This window comes from Neoarius graeffei, chromosome 21 (assembly GCF_027579695.1).
Source record: "Neoarius graeffei isolate fNeoGra1 chromosome 21, fNeoGra1.pri, whole genome shotgun sequence".
NCBI lineage: Eukaryota > Metazoa > Chordata > Actinopteri > Siluriformes > Ariidae > Neoarius > Neoarius graeffei.
In genome coordinates, this window is record NC_083589.1 from 43876723 (window position 1) to 43899481 (window position 22759).

The following is a 22759-nucleotide window of genomic DNA, read 5'->3' on the forward strand; positions in this document are numbered from 1 at the left end:
TTCTAATGGTACAATGTGTTTGCTCATTGCCTCAGAAGGCTAATGGATGATTAGAAAACCCTTGTACAATCATGTTAGCACAGCTGAAAACAGTTGAGCTCTTTAGAGAAGCTATAAAACTGACCTTCCTTTGAGCAGATTGAGTTTCTGGAGCATCACATTTGTGGGGTCGATTAAATGCTCAAAATGGCCAGAAAAATGTCTTGACTATATTTTCTATTCATTTTACAACTTATGGTGGTAAATAAAAGTGTGACTTTTCATGGAAAACACAAAATTGTCTGGGTGACCCCAAACTTTTGAACGGTAGTGTATATTACACACACACACACACACACACACACACACACACACACACACACACAGTCAACAGTCTCGCTGTCACCAGTTTGATAAAGTCAGTAACAAAAGTCAGTCTCAGAAGCCTGGATCTCTTCGTTATAAAGATAATGTGAAATGTACATCAGTGTGGGAAAAAGACAGGCGAACATGATACAAGTCTCTGCCCACGTGTGCACAGTGATGTCATCAAAAATCGGATATTTACAGGCAGTTAAATGTCATTGCATTTAGATGGACAATTACAGAAGTCCTGTACAATTTAAAAACGTCAGTTTTGATTTCAGGTTGTCTTTAAAGTTTGACTTAAGACTGAATTCTGAATTTAACAGGACAATGCATGGACGCATGTTTACAGAACAATTAATGCATTTATGCAAAAAGCTTTTTTTTTTTTGTATGACGACAACGTGGTGAGCCTACGACTCTCCTCATTGTTACTCATATCACACACATCTACAGTGAGACATTTCCTTTCCTTGTAATAGTGGTTATGCAGTCCAACCAACAGCCGGCTTTCTATCACTCGAAAACAGGAAGTCAGACGTGTGCATCGTGAGCTTGAAGGAGTACGTCTTCAAAGAGTGGAAACAGGAAACAAGGATGAACAGTGGAGGCGAGATCGGGTCACAAAGTAGTGCTGAACAGCTTGAACAGATCCAACCAGAGCGTGTGAATGAGTGTGTGAGTGATTTACGGTACTGTCTGCATGTGCTTTCACCAAGACTGATGAACTAAGGCATGTGCCATCAAGTCATTAAGACGTTTATTAAATTAGTAGAGAGAAGGCTCCACATTAAAGCAGTCATTAAAGCAGACAGTGGAATGGAACAAATTTTCAAGCGTACAAATTATCGTTGACTCAGGTGGTGAGAGGTTTTTTTGTTGTTGTTGAATCAAACACAAATATATTATATTGACATGAATCCAGTGATGTTATCTACAGAAAACATATTGTCACATACCTTTGAAAAAAGACTGTAGAAAATAGAGGAAAATAATACAAAATAGGAAAGTACTGATCCAATCCAATAAAAAAATCTCAGTATTAAAAGGGAACTGAAGTCATTTTTAAACTTGCTTTATTTCTTAATTAACGTGTTATTCAATTACGTTTTCGGTTTTAGTAACCTTATATTGTGACTCGTACTGGCAACTAATTGCAATTAAATATTATACTTATTGCCCTATTCGGTTTATAGCCATGTTGAATTTAGTTCATTTGGTCCACGGCAGGGGCGGCACGGTGGTGTAGTGGTTAGCGCTGTCGCCTCACAGCAAGAAGGTCCTGGGTTCGAGCCCCGGGGCCGGCGAGGGCCTTTCTGTGTGGAGTTTGCATGTTCTCCCCGTGTCCGCGTGGGTTTCCTCCGGGTGCTCCGGTTTCCCCCACAGTCCAAAGACATGCAGGTTAGGTTAACTGGTGACTCTAAATTGACCGTAGGTGTGAATGTGAGTGTGAATGGTTGTCTGTGTCTATGTGTCAGCCCTGTGATGACCTGGCGACTTGTCCAGGGTGTACCCCGCCTTTCGCCCGTAGTCAGCTGGGATAGGCTCCAGCTTGCCTGCGACCCTGTAGAACAGGATAAAGCGGCTAGAGATAATGAGATGAGATGAGATGGTCCACGGCACTGTAGGTGTGAATGTGAGTGTGAATGGTTGTTTGTCTCTGTGTCAGCCCTGCAATGACCTGGCGACTTGTCCAGGGTGTACCCTGCCTCTCGGACCACGAGTTGGCCTAGTGGTTAGCGTGTCCGCCTCTCAATCGGTAGATCGCGAGTTCTGCTCACAGTCAGGTCATACCAAATACCATCATAAAAATGGTACCTACTGCCGTCTGGCAAGGCATGCTGGAATACAGATGCGAAACTCTCGTGGTTACCAGAGGACTAGCCCCCCGTTGTAACCCTAGTTATGTAATAGGCAAGAGGCCGAGGGCTACGGAAACAGAGATCGGCGCCGCCCTATGCGCCAAAGGGACTTTGACCCTGCCTCTCGCCCATAGTCAGCTGGGATAGGCTCCAGCTTGCCTGCGACCCTGTAGAACAGGATAAGCAGCTACAGATAATGGATGGATGGTCCACGGCAGGCGTCACTTATCCGCGCAATCTTCACGAGACTTGTGCGAGACTTCGAAATGTCAAGTGTCAGCCAGGTGTCAGTGCCACCATTTTGAAAACTCTTTTCCAAACAAAATATTGCACAAAAACGAGCTTAAATGACGATTACTGCCTACTTTTTTCAAACTTTCCTGATTGCTATCAAAACAAACAAAACTTCCGGCTTGATTACATCAGCATTCGAAAGAGGGCGCGCGCATCTATTGACAACACTGGGAGATGTTGGTCACTTTGATTTCTGCTGTACGTTCTACTTCCGTCCTACGATATCTTGCACAGGTCTCAACGAATCTCGTTTAAGGCCACTGCTTTGACATATGGACTGATATATTACATAGCGTATTTCAAACACTCATAACTTGCTATAGCAGTGACAAAATAGCTCTCAAAAATGCATTCTGATATTAATAAAAATGAGATAAATAGAATTTTGATAATGAAAAATTTGCCTTCTGTTCTCCTTTAAGGCTGAAACACTGGATCAGTATCAGATCGAAAATGACATTTTATGGTCTGCTCGGCGAATGCTTTTGATTTCTTGTGCCTTGAACTTGTGACATTGACTGATAACACAGAGTGTGTGAGTGACTGATGGGAAGTGTCCTTCCATCAGCTATACAGTATACATGTGTGACAGTCTGGAAAATCCGGTTGAATGAATAAGCAGGTTTTATTCAACCTGTGGCTGAATAAAAATCTCTCTTACACATGCTGGGGAATGAAGCAACAAATAGTCAAGATATCTGTGATGTACCTGAATCAGAGATCAGTCAAGATAACAAGCTGGTGGGTTTTTCCCCTTCGATTGTCTCCCTAATTTAGTCATGGCCAATTCCCACCTAACAGACAACTCCCCCTTATCACACAACGCCTACTAACCAAGCAGAATGAGCCTATCACGCACTTCCTCTGAACTTGCCCATGCAACATCAGGGACGGTGTGACACACTCTGAGCAAAGTACTATCCACCTACACACCAGTGGCTGCTGGTGGTCTTTGAAATAGGGGAAGCTCAGTTTTAGGCCTATGTAAAAAAACAAAACAAAATCAATTATTGATAATTTGTTATTAGTCAATTATTTGTCAATTTGTTGTTATTTATATGTGAATTCGACCATGTTCTACTCTGACTCTGTCAAGTGTACGTCATAAAAAGAATTTTCCCAGAATCCAGTTATTTCTGTTGAGTGGACTGAAAGCTACTGAATTCGAATTACAGACTTCCAATTTTATTAATTTTTTTTAATAGAGCAATTAATGAATTTAGGGCCACGTGGCCCTAAATTCTCCGCTATTTTTTCCTGCTTCACCATGACGCAATAAAAGATACTATGCCATGCATCACATGGTGGGCTTTCCCCGTTCGCACAAGGCATTGTGGGATACAAATTTGAAACAGGAGAGAAAAATGGAGGATGTGAGTGTGCGAATGAAACGTGAAAGACCGACTACAGTAACGGAAAGCGAGAAGAAAAGACGTTATGTTGTGAAGGAAAAGAAACGCAGGACCAAACTAATAAATATCGGCGGTCAGCGAGCACCTCGGTGTGATCAGCTGTTCATTTACGGACAGAATGATGTCACTGTCAGCGCACGGTCAAAGGTAAACCTGTAGATGGCAGTAATGCAACACTGTGGATGCCGGCTGCTGTAAAACCCAAAAGATGAAGAAGACAAAGGTAAACCTGCGCATGCGCACACGGACTTCCTCTGTCTGCTTGACTGCACGAAGCGAGTGATTTCATGCACGTTATTTGCTCAGGAATTCCCTCAAATTAAATAACTTCCCAGCCACAGAATGGCCTGTTTTTTGTGAGATATTGCAGAAATAAACAGATATCACAATGAGCAAATTTCAGAGGGAACTAAATTTCACCGATTTTATGAAATCGAAAGGCCGTCTGGCTTTAAGCGTGCACATGAACTTAAGCGTTCCATGCTTTTCTCATGCCTTTTGTATGCCCTGTCAAAGTTGGCCAAATCTCCAAAGCCCAGTTTTGAACACATAATACACCCCTGGGATGGTCTCATTAAGAGACAAGACCAACCGTACATTCTTTTGGTCAAAGCACTCCCAGTTAACCAGTTTACTTTGTCAAACAAGACAGCTGAACTGTCCGATTGTGTCTCCCTGACTTCTGAATTAAATTGATCTTGGGCATTCATCTGCCCTGTTGTTTAATCCTGAGCCTCTCTTCGTAAGGAACAGCATCAAATCTCTTCTCCAAAATCAGGTCGACAACATTAGCAACGTCGGTCATTTAGCACAGCTAACAGCCAGCTAACAGCCAGCTGGCGAGATTTCCCTTCTATCGCCTGGTTTAAAATAAACAGCCTTTACTGAACCGAAATGGAAAGCAAGTAACAAACTCACAAACTCTACATTTACAATTTTATTTACAGTATATACAAATGGAAATAGGAACTGTATAATGCTAGAAAAAAAAACAAGAATGAGCAGCAGCTAGTCTCACAACTTCACTCGCTAACACACCGCATGGACTGAGCTTGAATCCCTCTGATGCGACGTATAATTTTAAAACGCTATCAGTCACGTGACATTCAAAAGCGATTTGAGAGTTCCTCCAATCATCATACAAGCCCTGCATCCAGTCCGGCCTTACTGTCAGCGACTTTCCACAGATTCCCAGTGAAGCCAGGCGTCTGGAAATTACGTTTTAAAAGCTTACTGTCCAATAAATGTCTAGCTTAGCTGTGCTAAGATCAAAGTAGGGCTGTGCAATTAATCGAATTTTGATCACGATTTCGATTTTTGTGTCAAACGATCTCAAAATTCATATGAGTTGAAACAATTATTTTGCCATTTGTTGGGGACGTGCACACGCAATACATTTCCTTCCCGCGGGCCCATGCGCAGACTTGCCGACAACACTCACGCGGTGGAAGCAGCGTGCGTGCCGCTATGGCTCTCCACTCACGCAGCTGAAAGGAGGAGAGATTGTGAATTGTTTGGCGCGAGGTAGGCTCGCAAGATGACAGAAGGCGGGCAGAATCGGTTGGTCGACAAAAAGGGACGAAAAACGTCTGTAATACGGGATCACTTTGGATTCGAAGAATCCGACGTGGAACAGAAGCGCATGGTGTGTAAGATTTGCAATAAGGCAGTATCTGCGCCTCTTGGCAACACTACAAACCTCTTCAACCACCTGAAACTGAGCCATAAAGTTATTCACGACGAAACAATAAAAAACAAATGAAAAGATAAAGCCGATGCCGCCACAACCAGCAAGACAATGCAGCCATCCATTTCAGCCACTCTCTACAATGCCACTCCGTATGCCACGAGTTCGGAGAGGCACAACGCACTCACAGCATCCATCGGATATTATTTAGCCAAAGACATGCAGCCTATGCACATTTGTTTTTCTCTGTCTTATGTCAAAAGAATATTTTTATTTTGTTTAATACATCGCAAACTTAAGTTTTTCTAGACTATATTTATTTTCAGTTTGAAAGAAAGGTGAACGTAAATGATCAATAACAAAGAGGGGTTTTTTTTGTTTTAAAGAGAAATGCTGAATAAATGCATTGTTTCAAAAAATCGTTTGAATAATCGTGATTTCAATATTGACTGAAATAATGTGATTATTATTTTTTCCATAATCGAGCAGCCCTAGATCAAAGCATATCCTGAAGTAGGATTAAATTACAGAGATGCTGAGCATCAGTGGGTTTTCAATGGGTTGTGCTTCTACAGGCTTCTATGGGGGAAAAAAATCACGTTATCAGATTATGACGACCAGCGAGATATAACTACTGAACGAACTAGCTGTAAAGCGGAATAACAAAATATAATAATATAAATATATAATCGCTGAATATAAAAAAAATAAGTAGTGTGAGTACAGATTTAACAGACAAACTTTTTTGTGACATTTTACAGGAAGCTGGGCTTCCTTTGTAGTCTTAGAGCAATCGCCTCTGCTATGCACGCATGAGCTCACCCCTGCTTAGCTAGCATCGCTGTGATGGATAGGGGCCACCCATCCCTCTCTGACAGCGCAGGCTAATTTTGCTATCTTGAGCTCCCGGCCACAGATGGCTGTGGCAACCTCAGGATTCAAGCTAGCAATTTCTGGCTGATAATATCCAGCTGATATGGGGAAGTCACGGTCTAATGGTTAAAGAAGCAGTTTTGGGACCAAAAGGTTGCCGGTTCAATTCCTTGGGCCAACAGGAATGGCTGACGTGTCCTTGAGCAAGGCACCTAACCTATAACTGCTCTCTGGGCATGTTGTACATCACTCTGGATAAGAGCGTCTGCTAAATGCCTGCACTGTACTGATAAGACGAACACTTTTCTGTTGAGCCCACTGGTGTTTAAATCCTGTGGGTGAGTTTAACTTCAGATGATGAGACAGAGATGCTGATAATCAAAAGGAGAAGTCATTTCCTATTGTACTTTGATCATTCTTTACAGTGTGGTGGTGACGTTGTTATTTTTTAAATACATAAGCATTTAACGTTTAACTTCTTTTTAAATTTATTTTACTTTTTTAATACATAAGTAATGTACAGTCATGTGAAAAAGAAAGTACACCCTCTTCCAGTTACATGGTTTTACCAATCAAGGCATAACAAAAAATCATCTGATTCTTACCAGGTCCTAAAATTATGTAAATCTAACCTCAGGTATAAAGCAACACACAACAGATTCCACCATGTCATTATCTCATCTCATCTCATCTCATTATCTCTAGACGCTTTATCCTGTTCTACAGGGTCGCAGGCAAGCTGGAGCCTATCCCAGCTGACTACGGGTGAAAGGCGGGGTACACCCTGGACAAGTCGCCAGGTCATCACAGGGCTGACACATAGACACAGACAACCATTCACACTCACATTCACACCTACGGTCAATTTAGAGTCACCAGTTAACCTAACCTGCATGTCTTTGGACTGTGGGGGAAACCGGAGCACCCGGAGGAAACCCACGCGGACACGGGGAGAACATGCAAACTCCGCACAGAAAGGCCCTCGCCGGCCCCGGGGCTCGAACCCAGGACCTTCTTGCTGTGAGGCGACAGCGCTAACCACTACACCACCGTGCCGCCCCGTGTCATTATTTATTTCACAAAAATTAAGTGAAAATGCAGAATCCATGTGTGAAAAAGTAAGTACCCTCCATGATTCAATACCTTGTAGAACCACCTTTTACAGCAATAACTTGAAGCAATTGCTTTTTCTGTATGATTTTATCAGTCTCTCACATCGTAGTGGAGGAATTTTGGCCCACTCTTCTTTACAACACTGCTTCAGTTCATTCATGTTTGAGGGCATTTGTTTATGCACAGCTCTCTTAAGGTCCCGCCACAGCATTTCAATTGGGTTGAGGTCTGGACTTTGACTTGGCCATTCCAACACCTTGATTCTTTTCTTTTTCAGCCATTCTGCTGTAGATTTGCTGGTGTGCTTGGGATCGTTGTCCTGTTGCATGACCCAGCTGCAGCCAAGCTTTAGCTGTTGGACAGATGGCCTCACATTTGCCTCAAGAATACTTTGGTAAACAGAGGAGTTCATGGTTGACTCAATGACTGCAAGGTGCCCAGGCCCTGTGACTACAAAACAAGCCCAAATCATCACCCCTCCACCACCGTGCTCCATGGTTGGTATGAGGTGTTTGTGCTGATATGCTGTGTTTGGTTTTCGCCAAACATGGCGCTGTGCATTATGGCCAAGCATTTCCACTTTTGTCTCATCTGTCCAAAGGACATTGTTCCAGAAGGCTTGTGGCTTGTTCAGATACATCTCTGCAAACCTAAGTCGTGCTGCCATGTTCTTTTTGGATAGAAGAGACTTTCTTCTGGCAGCCCTTCCAAACAAGCCATACTTGTGCAGTGTTTGTCATGAACTTTAAAGGAGATACGCAGAACCATAGCCTCACTTTCATTTATAAAATGCCTTGAGACCTCACAAATGGCACAGGAATAGTTTTAAGCATCAACAATAAATCTAATATAGTAATTTTTACGATTGAAGTGTAGCGCTCTGAGTGAACGACCTTGACGTCCGTAACGTCACAGCAGGAAGTCTATCGGTCTCATCGCCATTTCCGCTATACTAAAGCACAGGGCTGACTGCAACTCCGATCCTCCATTTTGAGCTAATTTATCGCCATGCCACGTAGATATGTTGCTGGCCGACAGAAGGTGGATTTACGTTGCATTCATGCCCCAAGAATGTTCAAACAGCAAAGATTTGGACGCGTTTTGCGAGAAATTTATGGACACACTGGCCGCCTACGAAGTGGTTTCTCCTCTGCTCTGCACATTTTACTGAAGACTCGCATGAAACCTCTGATCTGTTGAGGAGCGTTGGCTATAAGCCAACTCCTTTAACATTTAACATGCTAACTGTGGCCTGTAGAGTCCCAGATGTAGTTCTTGGTTTTTTTGCAATTTCTCTGAGCATTGCACGGTCTAACCTTGGAGTAAATTTGCTGGGATGTCCACTTTTGGAAAGACTGGCAACTGTCTTGAATGTTTTCCACTTCTGAATAATCTTTGTCACAGTAGAATGATGGATTTCAAAATGTTTGGAAAAGGCCTTATAACCCTTCCCAGATTGATGTGCAGCAACAATTGCTTCTCTAAGATCATTACTGATTTCTTTCCTTCTTGGCATTGCGTTAACATATACCTGAGTGCTCCAGACCAGCAAACTGCCAAAACTTCTGTTTTTTAAGAGGTGGCTACACTGGCTGATGATCAGTTAATCAAATTCATTTGCTCAGCAACACCTGGCTGCTAATTGCCTTCATAATTTCTATGGAAGCAGGAAGAGTGTACTTAATTTTTCACACACTACTACTGCATTTTTGGCTTACTTTGTGTTAAATAAATAATGACAGGGTGAATATGTCATGTGTTATTGGTCATCTGAGGTTGTATTTGCCTAATTTTAAGACCTGGTAAGGACCAGGTGATTTTTATTATTATTATTATTATTATTATTATGTCCGGGCGGCACGGTGGTGTAGTGGTTAGCGCTGTCGCCTCACAGCAAGAAGGTCCGGGTTCGAGCCCCGTGGCCGGCGAGGGCCTTTCTGTGTGGAGTTTGCATGTTCTCCCCGTGGGTTTCCTCCGGGTGCTCCGGTTTCCTCCACAGTCCAAAGACATGCAGGTTAGGTTAACTGGTGACTCTAAATTGACCGTAGGTGTGAATGTGAGTGTGAATGGTTGTCTGTGTCTATGTGTCAGCCCTGTGATGACCTGGCGACTTGTCCAGGGTGTACCCTGCCTTTCGCCCGTAGTCAGCTGGGATAGGCTCCAGCTTGCCTGTGACCCTGTAGAACAGAATAAAGCGGCTAGAGATAATGAGATGAGATGAGATTATTATGTCCTGACACTTAAAACCTAGACTTGAAAGAGGGTGTGCTTTTTTTTCACGATTGTATTAAACGTACAGGAAGGCAGGGTGTGTTTCAGTGGAGTTGGAATGAAAACTTTCAATGCAAATTTCCCCCTTTTCACTTCTGGGTGTAACCAGAATTTTAATTACGAGGTGGAAGAGATGTATGCATGCATGCAAAAAAAAAAAAAAAGAGACAGAGAGAAAAAAAAGAAACATTTCAGTTCAGGAAAGCAAGTAGTTTCAGAAGTATATGACAAAAAATGTCAGTTTCACAATGTGACGCGTTTTCTCATGTCTAAGGCCGAATCCCATTTCACCCCTTGGACCAACCCCTTAGCCCTTCCCCTCCATTTTGCGCGTTCACGTGAAGGGGTAGGGGTATCCCAATCCCAGTTAACGCGGAGGGGTAGGGGAAGGCGTAGGGCTTCTGTACCCCTCCAAACGGAGATTTTCCTGGAGCAGACTCCGAACGAAGGGGTTTGAGTGATTTCCCACAATGCCATGTGGATTTCAGCGAGATTTCATGCGGATTTCAGAAAGATGGCGGTTCCCGCGGCGAAAGATTGTCATAAATGTATTTTCTCCATTATTTACGTGTTTTAAGTTGTTATCCAGAGGAAACACGCCGCTTGATTCGCTTTCGAGCTGAGAATGAGCAGCGATTTCTGAAATCCAAGCTGCTGCTAAAAAGCTTTGGGAGTGAGTATTGTTTTCGGTTGCTTTACTGCGTACGTTTTGTTCTGTTATTCTCGCTTTTATTGTTTACATGAGTGTTCTGACACCTCATTCTGTCGGATGTGGTGCACGAAGCGCCAAAGATATCCCATTCAGTGGTGTTAGTTAACAAATCACACCCTGCCAGCAGAGATTTCTGCCTCTGGCTCTGACTGTAGCGGCTGGTCGCAGCCAATGACGCGTCGCGTTTTGCTAACGTAAACGCTGACGGAGGTACGCGATGACGTATGCGATCGTTGAAGGGCTATCCCAATACGTAAGGGTTGAATTTCAAGCCCTATCCCTTGTAGCTCAGTTTCAAGGGGAAGGGCCAAGGGGAAGGCGGAGGGGAAGGCGGAGGGGTAGGGGTAGAAATTAGAATTGGGATTGGGCCTAACACAGTCAGTCTGTGCAAAAAACAAACTGCTTTTTAAGACGTTGGATAGTATCACGTCAGCTTAAGCACTGCTCCCTTGATGTACCAGTGGATACAGCGGAGCTCTAGCAGGTCTAAAGCATTGTGGTACCTTCACATTTCTCCAGGATCTGCACTGTGTCACCAATCTCCAGAGGCAAGCCGTGTTGTATCGTCCCCCGAAAACTGGCCAGCACTGCAATACAAAAACAGACACAGGCAGGGAGGGTAAACAAACAGCTCATAAATCAGTCCACTCATCTATGGAAAAAAAAGTAGGTTCCTATAAACTCAGTAACCCAGCTGCAGTGATGCACAATAAGCTACGTGTGCTGCTGGGCCCATGTGGGCAAAGTCGGCGAGTCTGCAGCGATCTCCGTACCGTTAAATAGGCCAGGCAGTTTACACTGAAGAGCTGAGCTCGGTGGGAACAGGAGTACTCTATGCACAGGGTCAGACGGAGTTCCTGTTTGCAGTTTTTCCGCCATCTACAAGCAAATCTCACTGGGCAGTCTCATCTCATCTCATTATCTCTAGCCGCTTTGTCCTGTTCTACAGGGTCGCAGGCAAGCTGGAGCCTATCCCAGCTGACTACGGGCGAAAGGCGGGGTACACCCTGGACAAGTCGCCAGGTCATCACAGGGCTGACACATAGACACAGACAACCATTCACACCTACGGTCAATTTAGAGTCACCAGTTAACCTAACCTGCATGTCTTTAGACTGTGGGGGAAACCGGAGCACCCGGAGGAAACCCACGCAGACATGGGGAGAACATGCAAACTCCGCACAGAAAGGCCTGTGGGCTCGAACCCACTGTGAGGCGACAGCGCTAACCACTACACCACCATGCCTCCCCTCACTGGGCAGTGGTTCTAAATAATTGCTGTTAGCTGTTCTCCTAATTACAAGTAAAAGCTAATCAGAAACAAGCAGCAGGAACTTGTTCACATGGGACTTGATTCACTACAAATCCATCCATCCATTCATCCATCCATCATCTTGAGGGCTGAATCAATCCCAACCGACTTCAGGCAAGAGGCGAGGTTCACCCTGGGCATGTTGCCAATCTATCACAGCGCTAACACAGAGACAACCAACCATTCACACTCACATTCACACCTATAGGCAATTTAGAGAAGCCAGCTGACCTAATCCACTGGTCTTTGGACTGTGGGAGGAAACAAAAGCACCCGGAGGAAACCCACACAAGCATGAGGAGAACATGCAAACTCCCATTTGGCAGCAAAGCTCAAACCCAGAACCATCTTGCTGTGAGGCAACAGTGCTAACCACTGCACTACTGTGCCAAACAACTACAATTATTCTATCCATAGTCACTGGATATGAGCAACTGCGCGCTCTGATTGGCTACTCTACTACTAGGCTGTCAGCTCATATATCATGAGTAGAGAAAAACAAAATGGCGGAGTGTGTTGCTGAACCAACCAAGGACGAAGTAAAACTCTACTCAAAAACAAAACCCCAAAAGATAAAAAAAAAGCAACAAAATATGGAATAAAAGTATTTGATGTTAAGAACATATCTTTTTTTATTTTTCAAGAATTATTATAGCATTTTTCAGAAATTGCTCCTGTCATTTCTCCAGTTTGCTATAAGCGGAAATTATTTTGTCGGACGTTTTGTATAAAGTTTTTATGGACCGAAATTGCAAAAAATAAAAATAAAAATGCTCTGTTTCTCAAAATCGAGTGAAAGTGGATAGAATAAAAGAGTTATTCCACTCAATCTCGTCATACATGGCTTATAGCTATCGCCTCATACACGACTCGACTTTGTGGAATAACTGATAAATACACATAATATATTCTTATAAAATGAAATATAGGGATTAACAGTGCTCCTCTGCTACTTGGTTAACTAGAACTGTGAGTAAACTCACTATAGAATACCCCCTGCTTCTGAGCCTGTCATCATACAGTGGTATGCAAAAGTTTGGGCACCCCGGTCAAAATCGCTGTTACTGTGAACAGTTAAGCAAGTTGAAGATGAAATGATCTCCAAAAGGCATAAAGTTAAAGATGACTCATTCCCTTTATATTTTAAGCAAAAACAATTTTTTATTTTCATCTTTTACATTTTCAAAATGACAAAAACGGAAAAGGGCCCGAAGCAAAAGTTGGGGCACCCTGCATGGTTAGTACCTAGTAACACCCCCTTTGGCAAGTATCACAGCTTGTAAACACTTTTTGTAGCCAGCTAATAATCTTTCAGTTCTTACCTGAGGGATTTTCACACATTTATCCTTGCAAAAGGCTTCCAGTTCCACAAGTTTCTTGGGTTGTCTTGCATGCACTGCTCTTTTGAGATCTATCCACAGATTTTCAATGATGTTTAGGTCAGGGGACTGTGAGGACCAGGGCAAAACCTTCAGCTTGTGCCTCTTGAGGTATTCCATTGTAGATTTTGAGGTGTGTTTTGGATCATCGTCTTATTGTAGGATCCATCCTCTTTTTACCTTCAACTTTTTTTTACAGATGGTGTGATGCTTGCTTCCAGAGTTTGCTGGTATTTATTTGAATCCATGCTTTCCTCGACCAATGAAATGTGCCCTGTGCCACTGGCTGCAACACAACCCCAAAGCATGATCGATCCACACCCATGCTTCAGAGTTGGAGAGGTGTTCTTTTCCTGGAATTTGGCACCCTTTTTTCTCCAACCATACCTTTGCACGTTGTGGCCAAAAAGTTCTATTTTGATTTCATCAGTCCACAGGACTTGTTTCCAAAATGCATCAAGCTTATTTAGATGCTCATTTGCAAACTTCAGACGCTGAATTTTGTGGCTAGGACGCAGGAAAGGTTTTCTTCTGATGACTCTCCCATGAAGGTCATATTTGTTCAGGTGCCGCTGCATAGTAGAACAGTGCACCACCACTCCAGAGTCTGCTAAATCTTTCTGAAGGTCTTTTGCAGTCAAACAGGGTTTTTTATTTGCCTTTCTAGCAATCCAATGAGCAGTTCTTTCAGAAAGTTTTCTTCATCTTCCAGACCTCACCTTGATCTCCACTCTTTCTGTTAACTGCAATTTCTTAATAACATTACAATCTGAGGAAACAGCTACCTGAAAACACTTTGCTATGTTCTTGTAGCCTTCTCCTGCTTTGTGAGCATCAATTATTTTATTATTCAGAATGCGAGGGAGTTGCTTAGAGGAGCCCATGGCTGTTGATTTTAGGGACAAGTTTGAGGAGTCAGAGAATTTATACAGCTTTGAAATCTGCATCATCTGACCTTTCCTAACGAAGAATTTGAACAAGCCACAGCTCAATAAGCTAATTAAGGTCTGAAACCTTGGTAAAAGTTACCTGAGAACTCAAATGTATTGGGGTGCCCAAACTTTCGCATGGTGTTCCTTTTCTTTTTTCACTCTCCAACTGTACAAAACAAAAATAATACACAAATCTTGCAGAAAACGCTGAAAAGAAATGTGTCGTCTTTACCTTTATGCCTTTTGGTGATCAGTTCATCTTCTGCTCACTTAACTATTCACAGTAACAGACATTTTCAGTAAGGGTGCCCAAACTTTTGCATGCCACTGTATACTGCCATATGCAGGGGCGTCAGAAGCATTTTTAATGGGGGGGGGGGCATTGGTGGGGGGGTCCTCCCCCAGAAAATTTTTAATTAATTAGATGTCATTTCCTGCATTCTGGTGTATTTTTAACAGGTTGTTAAACACCTAATTTTACCTACAAAAGTCACTTACGGTAATTCAATGACTATTTTAGAGACTCAGTAAGTCCTCATTCAACTAGTCCATATATTCATCAGCCTGTTTTTAAACCCACTGCTACGCCTAAGATAATGAGATGAATGTGACACAATTTATCACCAACAATGACTTTATGGGTGCATTTTACTTTTTATTTTGTGTTTCCTTTTTTATTTAGTTTTAGATGTACAGTGGTGCTTGAAAGTTTGTGAACCCTTTAGAATTTTCTATATTTCTGCATAAATATGACCTAAAACATCATCAGATTTTCACACAAGTCCTAAAAGTAGATAAAGAAAACCCAGTTAAACAAATGAGACAAAAATAGCATACTTGGTCATTTATTTATTGAGGAAAATGATCCAATATTACATATCTGTGAGTGGCAAAAGTATGCGAACCTCTAGGATTTAGCAGTTAATTTGAAGGTGAAATTAGAGTCAGGTGTTTTCAATCAATGGGATGACAATCAGGTGTGAGTGGGCACCCTGTTTTATTTAAAGAACAGGGATCTATCAAAGTCTGATCTTCACAACACATGTTTGTGGAAGTGTATCATGGCATGAACAAAGGAGATTTCTGAGGGCCTCAGAAAAAGCCTTGTTGATGCTCATCAGGCTGGAAAAGGTTACAAAACCATCTCTAAAGAGTTTGGACTCCACCAGTCCACAGTCAATCAGATTGTGTACAAATGGAGGAAATTCAAGACCATTTTTATCCTCCCCAGGAGTGGTCAGTCAACAAAGATCACTCCAAGAGCAAGGTGTGTAATAGTCAGTGAGGTCACAAAGGACCCCAGGGTAACTTCTAAGCAACTGAAGGCCTCTCTCACATTGGCTAATGTTAATGTTCATGAGTCCACCATCAGGAGAACACTGAACAACAATGGAGTGCATGGTAGGGTTGCAAGGAGCTAGCCACTGCTCTCCAAAAAGAACATTGCTGCTCGTCTGTAGTTTGCTAAAGATCACATGGACAAGCCAGAAGGCTATTGGAAAAATGTTCTGTGGACAGATGAGACCAAAATAGAACTTTTTGGTTTAAATGAGAAGCGTTATGTTTGGAGAAAGGAAAACGCTGCATTCCAGCATAAGAACCTTATCCCATCTGTGAAACATGGTGGTCAGAGTATCATGGCTTGGGCCTGTTTTGCTGCATCTGGGCCAGGATGGCTTGCCATCATTGATGGAACAATGAATTCTGAATTATACCAGCAAATTCTAAAGGAAAATGTCAGGACATCTGTCCATGAACCGAATTTCAAGAGAAGGTGGGTCATGCAGCAAGACAATGACCCTAAGCACACAAACCATTCTACCAAAGAATGGTTAAAGAAGAATAAAGTTAATGTTTTGGAATGGCCAAGTCAAAGTCCTGACCTTAATCCAATCGAAATGTTGTGAAAGGACCTGAAGCGAGCAGTTCATGTGAGGAAACCCACCAACATCCCAGAGTTGAAGCTGTTCTGTACGGAGGAATGAGCTAAAATTCCTCCAAGCCGGTGTGCAGGACTGATCAACAGTTACCACAAACGTTTAGTTGCAGTTATTGCTGCACAAGGGGGTCACACCAGATACTGAAAGCAAAGGTTCACATACTTTTGCCACTCACAGATATGTAATATTGGATCATTTTCCTCAATAAATACATGACCAAGTATAATATTTTTGTCTCATTTGTTTAACTGGGTTCTCTTTATCTACTTTTAGGACTTGTGTGAAAATCTGATGTTGTTTTAGGTCATATTTATGCAGAAATATAGAAAATTCTAAAGAGTTCACAAACTTTCAAGCACCACTGTAACACAACATGCCACTGTGCCAAGCAATAGTGACACTCAACTGTATGTTTAAAAATAAGAATATTCATAATTTCACATAATGAACTGGCATGACATGGCATCATGCAAACTTCATAACACAAAATCACACTGTGTCAAGCAACGGTGACACATAAAAAATAACTTCACGCAATGAACAGGTGCAATTTTGTTCACCACCAACAGAGACTTTAGTGGGTGCATTTTACTTTTTTCCGATTTAGTGATACTCATAACAAAAATGGCATGGCATCATGCAGTCTTCATAACACAAAATCACACTGTGTCAAGCAACGACGCATAAAAGAGAACTTCACACAATGAACAAGTGCAGTTTTGTCAAACTACATGCAATGGTGGTACTACAGTAGCATTTACAGATTAGTATAACAAATAGATTTATAGATAGAACTCCTTCTTACATTGGTGCCACCACAATTTCTACCACTTCATAAATTTTATCCCCCTTTCCTTCACAATCCACCTGGAATAACATCCATCTCTCTCCATTGCTTTCCTTTCTACTATTCCTTCCCCATACACTGATTTCCCATCTTACTTTCCAGAAAACTGGCAAAGGCCAGACAAAACAAGTTCTTCAAATCACAACAGGGAATCAATAAATATCATCAGAGCAGACTTGACCTCATTCTTGGCATTAGAGTAAGGCAGGCCTACTGGGTTTAAAGTAAATGATAGCTAACATTAAGCTAGCTGATACATCTCCTAACATTGACTAGCCAGCTAACTGCACTAACATTTCCATTGGGACAAAAAAAAAAACTGTCCTGCGGGGAAATTTTGACTGACTTTCCACTTCTTTGTAAAGAATTTCCTTATGTCCATTGTGTCTGGGGAGGGAGCAAATACTGCAAACAATTCATCATCAACCAAGAATACCCCATTAGGCTAAGCTTATTTCATTGTTCAGTTGAACATTAATTTAACGTGGCCTAGGGTTAATTTTGAAGGCACATAACAAAAGAATAAGGTTTTAGCAAAAGCTAGACATTGTGAGGTGGCACTGGGGATGACGTCACCTCCTCCACTTTCGAGCAGCCTGCACCTTGCACCAAAATTTCTTTGCTTGCACTGAGATTCGCTTTACTTGCGTGCGGTGAGTTGTTGTAGGTAACGCCCGGGAGTGGATTTTCAGTGGTCTGTGTATTCTCTTATTGATCAAGTGGAATGGATTCTTTCACGAAGCAATAGAAACGGCGCTGGGTGAACTAATATTTTATGTTAAATGTAGGGGGGTCCAAACGAAGAATTATGAAATGTGAAGGCGACGTGTCCCCTTCACCGTATGTAAGGGAATAAGCTGAATTATCTCCCCTTTGAAACATCGGACTGGGACTATTTTCCTTCATGCGCATCTTCAGGTGGTATCCTGCAACTGTGTAAAGTTTCATCAAAATCCATGAAACCGTTTAGGAGTTGTGTTTACAAAACACATGGACAGACGGACGGACGGACGGACAGATAGACAGGGTGATTCCTATATACCCCCCCAAACTCTGTTTGCGGTGGGGAAAATAAACAAGAAGACATGGTCATTACTATCCCCCACCACGAGCATCTTATGAAGACCTCTTAACACTTACGCCCTTATAAGCCCACTGCTTTAATATTGACTTGCGTTGTCAATGCTATGACACCTTCATAAAATGCTACCCAGCTTATGTCAGTAATATGAGCACGCAAAGTTTCATTGGTGTAGCTTATGCAGTTTCTGAGAAAACTTGTCCAGATTGAAACAGACAGACGGACGGACGGGCGGACAGACGGACGGACGGAAGGACGGACTCCGTTCCTATATCCCCCTGTGCACTTCGTGGCGGAGTATAATAAGGAATAAAATACAACAGCGTGTGTTGTTAATACGACCCAACATGAAGCAGTGATACTGTTCCCAACCCCAAAGTGGTGCCAGTGATTAGGTTACTTAAAGTTTATTAATGAACAACATGCTGAATACCTGCAAAACAAGCCAGTTCCTGTTATTACACCATCAGCAAACGGTCCATCACTCAACCTGAAGGAACATGCAAGGCAAAACGTTCTATAAACACTATTGTAAATTCAGATCCCAGGATTGTCAAACTGACAGGGTTCATCTCAAGTGTGTGTCAATTTGAATAAAAACGACTGCCAAACGAGGGAGGCACGGTGGTGTAGTGGTTAGCCCTGTCGCCTCACAGCAAAAAGGTCCTGGGTTCGAGCACAGCGGCTGACGAGGGCCTTTCTCTGTGTGGAGTTTGCATGTTTTCCTCCGGGTGCTCCGGTTTCCCCCACCGGAAACCGCTTTTGGACCACAGTCTGAAGACATGCAGATTAGGTTAATTGGTGGCTCTAAATTGACTGCGAGTGTGAATGGTTGTCTGTATCTGTGTCAGCCCTGTGATGACCTGGTGACTTGTCCAGGGTGTACCCCGCCTCTCGCCCACAGTCTGCTGGGATAGGCTCCAGCTTGCCTGCGACCCTGTAGAACAGGATAAGCGGCTACAGATGATGGATGGATGGACTAGTAAATGTGAATGTATCTGTGATGTGGGCAGACATAAAGGAAAAAAATCAAACTTCTCTTCAGTCTGTTCTATAGTGTCATAGTACAGTGATGTGAGAAATAAGATGGAGGAACAAGGAAAATAGGCAAATATCTGTGTAAAAACAAGAGAAAAACAGACCAGATAGAAAAAGTATTGAGAGCAAATAAGACAGAGAGAAATAGAGAGATGATCAGCTGGTATTGTCTAAACCCCAAGCAGCATGTAGGCATAACTCATCTCTCTTTCTGCTCCACACAGAAAAGAGTGTTTAATCAAGTTTCTTTATTTGAAGCAAATTACACTGCAGCTACAGCTTTGTAGCATGAATCCTGCTTTTGTGGTGGACAGCACAATCAGGCATACCTGCTCCATTATCACGCTATTTTGATCATGAGGATCATTAAAGCATAAATCCGTCATCACATTCAGCTACCAAGCAATAAAACATAATGGCTGTTGGTCTCTCAAATCCACACAATAAACACAATAAACACAATGGAGATGAAGTGCTGCTGGCTGGGGAATAAATGTTTCTTTATATGGACATGTGATCAAAATAATTAAGTTATATTTCCACTGAATAGGTTCATAACACCAGCTGTTTTTTCACTACATTTTTGTGTTTATTCTCTGGTTTATTACAGAACATTTTATCCATCCATTATCTGTAGCCACTTATCCTGTTCTACGGGGTCGCAGGCAAGCTGGAGCCTATCCCAGCTGACTACGGGCGAAAGGCGGGGTACACCCTGGACAAGTCACCAGGTCATCACAGGGCTAACACATAGACACAGACAACCATTCACACTCACATTCACGCCTACGGTCAATTTAGAGTCACCAGTTAACCTAACCTGCATGTCTTTGGACTGTGGGGGAAACCGGAGCACCCGGAGGAAACCCATGCGGACACGGGGAGAACATGCAAACTCTGCACAGAAAGGCCCTCGCCAGCCATGGGGCTCGAACCCAGGACCTTCTTGCTGTGAGGCAACAGTGCTAACCACTACACCACCGTGCCGCCACATCCAATGACTTACATTCCACTATTTTTCAAAAAGCAAAAAAAAAGAAACCCTAAAAACATGTGATGCCTAAAATTTCCCTAGAACATTACTGAAAAGACTACTAACCTAAAAAAAAAAAATACTTAATTCATGTGTGATGTACAAATCACAGAGAAAAGGTTTTAGAAAGTTTAAAAAACTACAAACTTAAAAATATTATTCACCATTATTTATGGATGATGACTTAAATGTCACTAAAAACATACTAAAATATTATCCTCACTTCAAATCTTCATGTCTCAATTTGCTATTTTTTTAGAAAGTTACTAAAGACTCTAAGCCTTCTAATTTAAAGGGGAACTGAAAGCAAATTTTTTATTATCAAAATTCTATTTATCTCATTTTATTAAATACAGGAATGCATTTTTGATCGCTATTTTGTCGCTGCTATAGCACGTTATGAGTGTTTGAAATATGCTCTGTAATATATCAGTCCATATGTCAAAGCGATGGCCGTAAACGAGATTCGTTGAGACCTGTGCGAGACATCGTAGGACGGAAGTAAAACATACAGCGGAAATCAAAGTGACCAACATCTGCCAACGTTGTCAAAACTCTTTCGAATTTACTCTTTCGAATGCTGATGTAATCAAGCCGGAAGTTGTGTTTGTTTTGATAACAATCAGGAAAGTTTGAAAAAAGTAGGCAGTAATTGTCATTTAAACTCGTTTTTGTGCAATATTTCGTTTGGAAAACAGTTTTCAAAATGGCGGCACTGACACCTGGCTGACACTTGACATTTCAAAGTCTCGCACAAGTCTCGTGAAGATCGCGCGGATAAGCGACGCCTGCCGTGGACCAAACGAACTACATTCAACATGGATAAAAACCAAATAGGCCGATAAGTATAATATTTAATTGCAATTAGTTGCCAATATGAGTCACGATATAAGGTTACTCAAACCGAAAACGTAATTGAATAACACGTTAAGAAATAAAGCAAGTTTAAAAATGACTTCAGTTCTCCTTTAAAGAATCTAAATTATTCATGACTGACGCTTTACATTTCACTAGAAAGTTACAAAAGGACCTTATTTTATTTCTTATTCATGTGATACCTTATATTTCACTTAAGCATTACTTAAAAAGTACTTCTGTAAGTTAAAAGATCTAGATTAAAAGAACACGACTAATTTAGAAAACTTCAATTACTCACGTCTGATGATGTACGTTTCACTAGAAAGCTACTAAAATGACTGCACTAACAAAGTCTCTCGGTAGTCATTTTTAGTTCGCCTTCCCACTGAAAATATGGATAAAGTAACACATCCCACTAGCTTATGGGTATGTGAAAGGGATATTATTACTATAATTATAGTTAAAACCAGAATACAATATGACTTAACTGTAAAAAGGGTTCGACACGTCCATTTAGAGCAGCAGCATGCTAAATACATCAGCTGGGAGGTGATCTTTTGACAGAGCTCAGTTCCTTCCGATTCCACATCCCAGCTGTTGTCTGGCTGCTAAGTGTGCTGGCAAGCATCCAACCATGATGACACTTGAACAGGAATCTCGCAACAGGGATCACGCTACAGCTCCCCAAGGAAAAGTACAAAGTCTAGCAAGACCTCTGTATCAGATGAATATTAAATCACAGAAGCAGCACAAAATAAACAGAGAGAGAGAGAGGGGTCTCATTCTTCTCTCACTACAATGAGCTTTAAAGCAGGACAGATGTGACTGAGCAAAAACCTTTCAGTTTCAGGTTTCGTTCTGTCCATGTCTTTCTCTCTATGCTTCTTCATTACTTTCACAGGCACACAAACCCCCACGCCCCCGGCACAAACAGGTGCCAAAGTCAAAGACGTGAAATTAAACTCTGCATGGTAAAACTATTAAAGTTCCCTTCAACTGCCCTTCCTCCCTCAAGGCCTGTCTACTACAAGCATTACCAAGTGCTTCAGTGCTTCATTCTACCCTCCAGCTAAGGCCTGGGTCACACCGGCTGCGCTGTGTGTGCGTGACGGCTACGTCGCTTGCATGTGTTTGTCCACACCGCCAGCGCTGCTGCCAGCCCTGTCTTTCTACATCAAGTTTGCCTTTGATAACAGCCATCGATAATGGAATGTGATTTCATTTCATCCATCATCTGTAGCCGCTTATCCTGTACAGGGTCGCAGGCAAGCTGGAGCCTATCCCGGCTGACTATGGGCGAGAGGCGGGGTACACCCTGGACAAGTCGCCAGGTCATCACAGGGCTGACACATAAAGACAACCATTCACACTCGCATTCACACCTACGGTCAATTCAGAGCCACCAATTAGCCTAACCTGCATGTCTTTGGACTGTTGGGGAAACTGGAGCACCCAGAGGAAACCCACGCAGACACGGGGAGAACATGCAAACTCTACACAGAAAGGCCCTCGCCGGCCACTGGGCTTGAACCCAGAACCCTCTTGCTGTGAAAGGATAGTGCTAACCACTACACCGCCCAAAATAAAATCATATAAAAATAATATTTATATTTTTCATGTCTGTGATGTATAGCCTAAACATTGAAACTGTAGTGAAAGGGGTCAGTTATGTAATGCTGCTGGTATGATGTCAATATGATTAAAAACAGATCTTTTCATCATATTTTACTAAGTACTGTTTATGTCAAGCATGAAAAACAGGCACAATGC

General features: G+C 42.3%; 1 protein-coding gene across 4 annotated transcripts in view; it reads right to left on the reverse strand.

Moving 5' to 3' along the window:
* Positions 1-22759, reverse strand: part of dock4b (dedicator of cytokinesis 4b) — a 278704-nt gene that overhangs the window by 187547 nt on the left and 68398 nt on the right. For 3 of the 4 annotated variants that reach the window (XM_060903186.1, XM_060903184.1, XM_060903189.1), the window contains exon 2: positions 11073-11156. The exons of the other annotated variant lie outside the window; for it this stretch is intronic. In XM_060903186.1, coding sequence (XP_060759169.1) covers positions 11073-11156 — 84 coding nt within the window. The remainder of the gene's footprint in view (positions 1-11072; positions 11157-22759) is intronic. 4 annotated transcript variants of the gene reach the window in all.